This window comes from Dermacentor variabilis, unplaced genomic scaffold, assembly GCF_050947875.1.
Source record: "Dermacentor variabilis isolate Ectoservices unplaced genomic scaffold, ASM5094787v1 scaffold_13, whole genome shotgun sequence".
Lineage (NCBI taxonomy): Eukaryota > Metazoa > Arthropoda > Arachnida > Ixodida > Ixodidae > Dermacentor > Dermacentor variabilis.
The window spans coordinates 23381862-23392134 of NW_027460291.1; the positions used below are offsets into that span (position 1 = coordinate 23381862).

Below are 10273 nucleotides of genomic sequence, written 5' to 3' on the forward strand. Positions count from 1 at the left end.
GCGAACAATAAAACTGGATCGACAGCTGCCGGAGGGGTCTCTTGTCGGCAGAAGTACGTGCGTCGAGAGCCTCATGACCCTCCATTTGTGGATGTGCTGCTACCGTTGGCGATCACGGGGTTCGCTATTTCGTAGACGCTGTAGTTGGCTCCGGTGCCGTGCTCCTTGTCGCTCAGCAGACGCACCAAGAGCAGCACGAGCAGCATGCCGCCCGCGGAGGCGGCGAGCATGGTGGCGAACACGAGCAGGAACACGAGTGTGGCGCGCCGCTCCTCCTTGTCGCCGGGGCTGCTCGAAAAGGGCAGCAGGTCCGCCAGCGAGGGCGTGCCGCCACCGCCGCTGAATACTGTCAAAAGAAGTGAGCAACACTTTGGCACTCTTGATCAACCAGTAGGTAAGTATTACGGCACCCGCTAAAATAATTAACGCCGTTAAAAGTGAATGACCGTGTAAATTGGTCTCGCACCCAGAAAGAATGTATGGGTGCGAGTCACAGACACATTTACACCCTCATTCGCTTTCAAAGGTGTAAATAATTTTGCAGTGCATATAAAGCGCACTCATTGAGAATCAATGTTCAGCTGAGGTTGCTAGACCTTAGTTGAACGTTCAGCAATACGTTTGAAATAAATTCTTTGCGAGAAAACAGTCGACAACTGCAATTTTATTTTCAAGCATGTGTGAGTGGCCAGGTCTTTATTCACATAAAGCTCTTACGCAGGAATCATTCGTAAGAGCCCATTCCAGCTAATCCCAATACGGGACCTATTATTACCGCAGGTGCCTTGCCAATGAAAGATAGCAGTTGCGAGCCAAAAGCTTCGTGAATTCGGTCCCTTTTCGCGTTCAGCTTCCTTTGGATGAGCTTTGTGTCAATTGACCTTAACGGCGACGAGCGTGTAATACTCACTGTTGTGCTCCCCTTTGGCAGCATAGGCAATGCGTGCTGCCTGGTAGGACGCGGATATCCCCCACCCCGCGAGCCACGTGTCCCACGATGCCGCGAAATACACGGTCTGCGGCCCCGTTTTCATTGACAAATGCGAGTAGCTAAAAGAGCGACTTTTCTTAATGTGCGCCATGGTTACTATATGAGGGCAGTTGAAAAACTCGCTTACCGTGTTTGCTGACATATATGAAAATGAGCTATACTTGCATTTGTTGGAGGAGAATCTTTTAGCTTTTTAATTTAGTTATAAATATAAGTCTGAAGTCTACCTTGCCAAATTGCGATGGTTAAATGATGTCAGCTTCAAAACCGGGAAATTAGTGTTGTGTTTTTTGTCAGTAATGAAAATGGACTTTCGCTTTTGCAATGTACCATATCCTGTGTGAATTTGGCATCAAAACAATGATGATGAAGTTCTTTTTCATTTGTGCTGGCAAGAGGGTAATTACGTTCTTAGGAGTGCACCACAAAAGTTTTTGTCTTTTTATACCACTAATGGAGAGGTCTCAACTCAGTAATTAGGCTATGGAGCCTCAGTGCCTTGTTTAATAATACAAAAACAATAATTAATACATTACCTTTTAGTGTGACAGCTCAACTCATGCGCCAATAGTAGTGCGGCTTCAGATGTGAAACAGGAGTCTATTCATGTCACCAAAACTCAGATGTGGTGGTCTCAGTGTACCACACAAAAATGTCGCGTACACACACGCTCACATTACGACCATGCTGCGAAAACAGAGATCAGAGATCATAACAGGGGAGAGAGTCCTCCTGCATTTAAAAAAAAAGCGCGCATTTGGCAGGGTCAATTCGATACGTTTTTGGTGACAAGGCCATTAAATCACCGTCAACTACTGGATTGAACCAAATGGCTCGTGCTTGAGTTGTTTGTCACACGGCATGGATTGCAATTATGGTTTCGATGATGGCGACAATCTCCTACTTCAATTCTGAAATGGAGCTGCCCTTGGAGACCATTTTAAACTAGTTTCATAAAGTGTGATGTAATAATTATTTGTGCTCCTCAATCAATTGAGGCTCCATATCATAATGCAGGCCTTGGAAACCACATAAGAAGTAGGAAAATGGGACAGAAAATGTTAGTGTCAGTACCCCGTTTCTGAGTTTCTCCTAGGTGCATTGATTGATTTTAAAAGGGAGCAATAATCTTAACGCACAATTTGTTACACACTTTTCACATCTTCTTTTAGCTCGTGCAGAATACTAGAAACCATTGAGCCCGCCAATCCCTGAGTAAGCAGCCGCGTCTTTCCCTGAGGTGACACGAAAAAGGAAGTTCAGTACCCGTGATCTCATTAACCAACTTTATGCATGGGAGTCCCGGTTGTTGGTAGAAAATTTCCCCAAGGTATTTCAGGGAGAAAATAAGCTTTTCTGGTTAGCACAAATGATGGACCTCCAAATCAAAACATTGCTCCAGGTTCCACTGGGAGCTCTTCATGGTAGGCCAGCCACAGCTCAGTTGTAATTGCAATTGGTATCTTTTGAAAGCACCACAAATCAGTTTGTGTGTGTGTGCGTGCGTTCGTGCGTGTGTGTGTGTGCCTGTATGTGTGTGTGCGTGCGTGCGCGCGCGCGCCCGCGCGCGCGCGCGTGTGTGTGTGTGTGTGTGTGTGTGTGTGTGTGTGTGTGTGTGTGTGTGTGTGTGTGTGTCTGTGTGTCTGTGTGTGTGTGTGTGTGTGTGTGTGTGTGTGTGTGTGTGTGTGTGTGTGTGTGTGTGTTTGTGTGTGTGTGTTGTGGCAATATTATAGTTTTCGCAGCCACGATTTACACAAAATAAGCCTTTTAGAACATTGATTACTGCAAACATATATTCAATAGAACGTTGCGAGTACCCCTTTGCTGCCTTATTAAGTTTACAATTCCGTGCGAGTCTTAGCCTATTCTTTCTCTGCACTGTTTGCTTTATTTGAAATTCTGCTACATTTAGTGGTGCTCTCAAACGAAGCTTATTGGTCCCGGTGCACGTTTTATAAACAGTTGAATTACCATTTTAACGGGACAATTTTTTCTGCTCCATTGATAATAAAGATTCCTAAATCATCTGAAAAGAAGTTGCATTTACTAAGGAGCCGCTCTTTAGTCATGTACATAGCAACCGTACAAAATCGCAATGGTAGTTATGAAACAAACTACAATTTTTTACTGCTCCCTTAAGCATCTACGAACAACGAGGCAAGGTTGTGTCTGTGTAGAGACGGGAAACAGCGTTTTCGCATGCTAGTTTATATTGCTTAATATGCACTCGCCACGCAGTACCACTCAGTCCTCCTGCCATTAATACTACATGCAGCCGTTTAGAGTGCAGTTAACCTGACGTGATAGTCGTATTTAAAGGCTGTATTTGGTCGAGGAAATAGTATATGTGGCTTTAGCATATGAATGCATGCACGTTCATACCAGTGCAAATCTACTGGTACATAAAATGTACATGCAGATCAATCTACTCATAACCTGAGAAAAGAAGGAAATATAATTGTGCGTTTACTGCAGTAATTCATACAGACATGCTTATTAAGTGCACAGCTAGAGCCGAATATGCGTGGTATAGCATGCTAATACTGATCCACTAGTGTCCCAAGACAATAGGTATTTTCTGATTCAGAAGGTGAATAATAATTTACAGGCGCGGTGCTCGAACGTGGAAAATGGCTGAACATGACCAGTAGACTGGGATGTATTATGTGACTCAGAGTATGCTTAGGCTGAACTGCAACACTTCTTTAAGCTTTATCTTAAATTCTTAAGAATAAAGCGGCATAATGAACACTTGCTCCTTCTGCCACACAAGCATAGCGGCAGACGTCAGATTTTGTATGAAAACCTCCAATAATGTTTTATTGCCAACTCTGGTACACATTAAAGCTGGTGAGTGCAGATGCCATTTGATTACTAGTAATGCTTATAATTGCATAAGCTTAAGCAGAAACAGTCCCGCAGTTTAAAAGGAACGTGTGGGAGAACAATATCTAGAACATAAATACATTTCTTTGTGAACATTGAGGTAATTATTCCGGTGCTGGTGCAACGTATTGACAAAAATACTATGCTACATTGTCTTGATTACTTCTTCAAACGATTATCACTTTGCTACGTGTGCAATATTAGTGTTATGAAATCAAGTGCTTGTCAAAAGCTCATCTGGTTGGGAATCAACTTGGCACAAGAAAGACACTGACCACAGTTTCTTTACTGTAGTCATTGCCTATCTTGTGCTTTCGTAGTGACATGTAAAACAAGGATTCGGCATTTCGGGAGCGTAAATATGGTAAGTAGAGCAAACTATAGCACCTGCGAAGCTGAAACAAGCCTGAACATGGAATTTCTACACCGAAGCTAATGCAGTGCTTCGCAGTGTGGCTGATAACGGTAAGTGGAGGGAGCATTAGCCGAGCTACCATCTAGCTTGTAAAGGTACATGTCTTGAGTGCAGCTTACAAACGAAAGGTAACATATCCAGATCAAGCTATAAGGTAGACGTCTACTAGCTAGCTGCGTGCTTCGCGGCCCGGCACGCTATGAAGAGCCGACACGAGCACCACTTAGACGACTGTCAAGGTTGAGTTGTGTTCGACCACTGTCCACCACACTCTGGCACCACTGGCAGCCCGGGGGGTCACGTTCTGAAACATATATTTGAAATTTGCTCGTACTGCAACTGTTTCCCCTTGGCCTACCCGAGTTCACCGTTTCACCTACGGAATTTTGACCTGCTGTACAAGATTTGAACGCTGGATCTGCTTATTCTACGGTGTGCAGTATTCTCACTACTGCTACAACCCATGCCACCGCTGAAAGATAGCCGCCAAGCGCGCTATCAGGAGCTTACACGAGAGCCACCTGGGCTCTTGTCAGTTCGAGCTGCGTAGAGCGCTATCGACCACACTTTGGCAGCAGCGCCAACCCCGGGCGGAGACGTTCCGAGACCTATGTTCGAACTGTACTGGTGCAAAAACTGTTTCCCCATCACCTGCCAAATTCACCTGCGCCTACCCGACAGTGGATGTGGCGGAGTTTTCACCTGCTGTACAAGATCTCGCAACGCTGCATCTGCTTATTTTGCTGTGTGCAGCGTTCTGACTGCTGTGACAATCCGTGCCATTGCTGCAAGATAGCCGCCCGGCGCGCTTTCAGGAGCTGGGCCGCGATTTCGCAGCGATGCCTTGCTTTCGCTTATCGTCATCAGAAGCATATGCTATGTCCACTGCAGGACGAGAGCATCTCCCAGCCATCTCGCAATACGCCCGTCTGGCGCTAGTTCATTCCAACTTGCACCTGCAAATTTTGTAATTTCATCCACCCACCTTATTTTATGCCGTCATCGATTGGGGGCGCTTCCCTTCCCTTTGCACCCATTATGTAACTCTAATTAGTCGATTGGTTAAATACTCGACGTATCACACAGCCTGGCCAACTCAATTTTATTGGCCTAATGTGAACTAGAATATTGGCTATACTGGTTTGGTCTGCGATACACACCGTTCTCTTTCTGTCTCTTATTGTTATATCTAAGATTTTTCGCTCCATTACTCTTTGCGTGGTCCTTAAATTGTCTCGAGTTTCCTTGCTAACCTCCATGTTGATGCCCAATATTTTAGCACCGGCCGAATGCAAACATTTTACATTTTATTTTCAACGACAGAGGTAATTTGTAGTCAATATTCGGTAACGTCCACAGCATGCACTCCCCAACCCATTTTTATCCTTCTGTAAACTTCCTTCTCTGATCAGGGTCTCCTGTCAGTAACTGACCGAGATGAATGTACTCCTGCACAGACTCTGGATGCTCATTGGCGATCATGAATTCTTGTTCCCTTTCCAAGCTAATGAACATTACCTTTGTCTTCTGCATAATAATATTCAACCCCACTCTTGCAATTTCTCCATTAAGGTCCTCAATCATGTCTTGCAATTCATCCCTAATGTTGCTGAACCGGTCAATGCCGTCTGTAAATCGAGTGTTGTTGATATATTCGCCATTGATTTTCACTCATAAGGCTTTCTAGTCTAATAGCTTGACTAGGTCTAACCGTGCAGTGAATGGCAGTGGAGAGATTGTGTCTCCTTACCTTATCCATTTCTTGATATGTAATTTTCTACTTTTATTGTGCAAAACCAAGGTAGCTATGGGGTCTTTTTGATATTTCTATAGGTATTCAGCTATGCCTCATCTACTCCTTGATGACGATATGTCTTGATGACTGCTAGTATGTCTGCTTAATCAAATGCATTTTAATAATCTATGAAAGCCATATAAGGAGGCTGATTGTGCTTCGCAGATTTCTCAATTACCTGACTGATGACATGGATGTGATTCATAGTGTGCAACCCTTCCTGCAGCCAGCCTGTTCTCTTGGTTGATTGAAGTTAAGTGTACCCCTGATTCTACTGAAAATTCTCTTGGTGATTATTTCATACAATGCGGAAAGCAAGATAATGAACCTACAAATCTTCCACTTTTTTACATCTCCGTTCTTATGACTTAGTGCACGGCTAACATTCTTCCAGTTCTCGGGTACACTTTAAGTCGTGAGCCTATGCATGCAAAGGGCCGCAAGCTTTTGAAGCATAATATCTCCTCTATCTTTGATTATATCGACTGTTATTCCATCTCACCCTGCCGCTTTTCCCGGAATTTTCTTGAAAGGTCCTTGTAAATTTATCCATAGTTATGTAAGCAGCTTCTGTATTATGTTCATCACAACTTCCAGAAAGGTGGGATGGCTACTTTCAGTACTGTACAGGTCAGTATAGAATCCTTCTGTTGCTTTTCCTCTATCATCGAAATTGCTGACGACATTACCCTGCTCATCTTTCACTGTATACACCTCGGCTTGTCCTATGCCAATTCTTCTCACTGATTTCATGCTGCGACCATTTTTTACTGCTTCCTTAATCTTTCTGACGTTACAAGTTCGAATATCGCTTACTTTCTCCTTGGTTATCAGCTTAAACAGTTCAGCGAATTCTATGTGATCTCTTGAGTTGGACATTTTGATTCTCTGTAGTTTGTTTACTACGTCCTTTTTTACATTGGAGAGCTCACCTACTGGTTGCCTTGGTGCCTTACCTCGCATTTCTATTGCTGCTTCTGAAGTCAGCATAGTTACGATTACATTCCCAACTTCTATGTTTTCTTTATCTTCCTGTTGGAAATCTGCATATAGGTTCGCGAGCAGCTGCTTTTACCCTTACAAGCGTTCGCTACTATGCAACTGTTATCGTTCACCATCCATGGGCGGCTGGTTCCATTGATAACGCGGGCATATCATCGCTCTCACCACTGATGGAGCACGAAAAAGAATAGCATCGGAAGGGCATCGCCACACAATCGCCGCCCTCACATGAATCCTCCACTTCAATTTCACTTCTATACATTCCGCCCTAAAGAAAATAAAAAAATCAGCGAATTTTAGTTAATTGACACAATAATTGTCGACATTTTTCTTCCTGTATGCACGTGTGTGCCTAGCGCCGTATAGCCTATCTGCAAAAACATCTCGGACCTACAGATGCCAGCTTCCTTTGAAATATTTTTTCCGCGTAAAATTTAACACTTGATATGTACTTTACCAGCGCAGAACTTGGACGCCGCTTGGTGAGCCCTTTGTGGTGCAGTGGACACAGCGACCTGTCCAGCAGTGCACTAGCGAACAGTGCCGCAAATTGCAGCATTGGCCGACAAGAGGGCGAAGGCGCACACGGCGCTTGCAGTGATATCGAACTGCGGTTTTTAAGGCCTGGCGAACTGCAAAACGCAATTGCGTGCGTTTGCCTGAAAAATGACGTCCTTTGTACGAGGCTAGTCACATTCATGACCTCAGGTAGCACATAAAGCAAAAAATGAATGCAAATTAGGCTGCAAACGAACCCCGCAAAGAAAGCTAACCGCTGCAAGTTAACACGTGGGAACTCAAGCAGGTACTTTGCAGTTGTTTTACTATTTATTGATGTAGATTCGCGAAGCAGAACCAAAATCATGGCCAAAGGGAGACGTGCCTCTCCATTTTTGTGTTTTTTGCGCTGCTTCGCCGACAGTTGATGTTTCGGTACATCCCCGTTCACGGTACACTTTTCTTACAATGTTTCGGCGATTCTAATGTAAAAACCTAGCCGAATGTTCAGGCTTGGTCTATTCCACACAGTTTCGCTGTACGAGAACCGTCAGTGACAGCCGGTGTACGTCTAAGGCCACTGTTGAGGGCGAGTAAGAACACGCCGCTGCATTCGTGTTCGTCTTCAATGCAGAGTGTACAGAGTCCTCTACCAGACGCTGCAGGAGCTGAAAAGCACGAGGAAGGAAAATAGACCCTAAATATAAAGACCGAGCCACTGTGAACACGGCAACATGACAACTCCAAATCCGTCTGCTCACCATCACTTGCTAACGTCCGTAGCTGTTACACGCGCGGTGGTAAAGACAATTTACATTGAACTCTACGCACTCGCAAATGAACTTCTCCTTTATTTACGTTAGAACAACTAGACAAAAGCAAAGCCTACCGTTGCTTACGGACTGCGGATATCCAAGTTTCAGCTTTTCCATGCAGCGATGGAACTGAATGGCCTGACTAGCTTCAGTCATGTTTGGTCAACTGTCCATGCACGCAAGAGAGCAACATGTTTGTTCGGATTCGGTTCCATGTGATATTTCGGCAAATGCCAAAACGGAGAAACGACCGAACATAACAAACTCAGCTGGCGGCTGCGCCTGCTGCACCCGCTGTCAAATGCTGTTACATTCGCGGCACCGCCATATGAAGACGCCACCTATACAAACTCATCTCGTGCCTATTGGATAAAGAGGTCTGAGTAAGTCAATCAACTATGTCAAATTGCTATTACCTTTTTTCTTGGCTTGCCTCAGGTTTTCGTCGTCGGCAGGATCCATCGAGGAGGCGCTGCCAGGTTCAAAGAAGGCTCCTGCGAGGTATCACGCTTGTGAGGCTGTTTGGGGAGAATCGTCAGTAGTGGAGTCATAAATAATATTATCGATGGCTGTCGGACAATGCTGAAGAGAACTTCCGAACCAAAAAATTTGCGAATTTTGTGAATTTGGCCCCAGGTCGCATAAGCACCATTTCATTACGGGCATTTGGGTGTTTTCTGCTTTCGTGTAGCTCAAGTTCACTGTTTCCGTACCCGCTTTACGCGCTCTGAACTCGATTTCATCATTGAGGAAGGTAACGTCTTCTCTGTTCAACTTCCCGCAAAACAGTTGTGTAGATAAGTTTATGCGGATCAAAAGGCGTTTCTTTTTCGTCGTCGCAGCCACAATCGTGGGCCCATGCGCTGACGCGCATCCTTGAGTTCAGGCCAGCTGGTTGTAAACTTTCGTTTACGAAAATGCTTGATGAGCGAGAATAGCAATCATCGTAAAATAATCCGATGGTTCGGCGACGTGAAAAGTGAATCGAAGGCCACCCAACACTTCGTACATAAACGACATTGTAATTCGGCATTGGTACACTGTTAGAACGCTAAAAATACATTCGGTAAGCATTAGACAATGCGGTGTGAATATTCTAGCAAAATATAATTGCGCTATGATGCATACATAGATGCATAGAGCCTGCAATCTCGCATAAAATTTTGCCTACTGCAACTTTTAGGGTCTCATATTACATCCCGCCTATTTGCGAACAAATGTGAACTTCACGCCCCTCTTCAGGCAATGCTGTCGTGGTTGCACAAATTCAGCAATGTTAACTTTGATACAGTCAGCGACATATTTTTTTATATTTTTGCTTTTCAAACAATGAAGAAGTGACCACTTTTCTTTCACAAAGACCTTGCGCCTTCAAAGTTTGCCTAAATATAAAGGCCCTATAATTGTCCCGTAGTATGAATTTGCAGCTCGTACATCTAACCGTTGTCTTTAGAAATTATCGCGTCTAATTTGCTGTCACAACCTTTCTTCTGAGAATAATTTTCTTAAAAAGAATCATGTTACGTCGGGGGCTTTGAATGCGGCGCCCTCACAGCATTGCCGTAGCAGTGTAGTTTCTCTGCGAAACCCTCCCGCGCTTTCCTGATCTGGCTCCTCCTGCTGCCTTGCCGAGTAGGTTGCACATAAAGAGCAATTTACATCCCCGACTGCGGGATCTATCCTCGGTCCCCCCATCAGAGCAGACCGGTGCTTTTAATTATTCAACCACAGTAGCAGGCATGTTTCCATTGTGCCAACGCCAACTATCTCTCCGAAGTGATCGCCGCGTCTGCCACAATGCGTAGGAGGCGTACGCGAGAGCGCATGCGCAAGTTTCTTTCGCCGCAAAGACGCTGGAATGAAATGGGCAG

The 10273-nt window shown here is 44.7% G+C and overlaps 1 protein-coding gene across 1 annotated transcript; it reads right to left on the bottom strand.

Moving 5' to 3' along the window:
- LOC142566676 (uncharacterized) lies at nucleotides 1–8890 on the bottom strand. The gene is made up of 2 exons (XM_075677508.1): nucleotides 8819–8890; nucleotides 1–346 (listed from the first exon to the last, which is right to left on the bottom strand). Exons 1-2 carry the CDS (start codon nucleotides 8862–8864, stop codon nucleotides 72–74), a joined length of 321 nt encoding a protein of 106 aa, XP_075533623.1. The 5' UTR covers nucleotides 8865–8890; the 3' UTR covers nucleotides 1–71.
- Between the last annotated feature and the right edge of the window lie 1383 nt (nucleotides 8891–10273).

What these genes read in the sequence shown, in the direction of transcription:
- LOC142566676 (XM_075677508.1), bottom strand. Translation starts at nt 8,864, where the DNA reads ATGGATCCTGCCGACGACGAAAACCTGAGGCAAGCCAAGAAAAAAG. An exon ending in GAGGCAAGCCAAGAAAAAAG is followed by an intron (nt 347 to 8,818) that starts GTAATAGCAATT and finishes TTCTTTTGACAG; the next exon opens with TATTCAGCGGCGGTGGCGGC.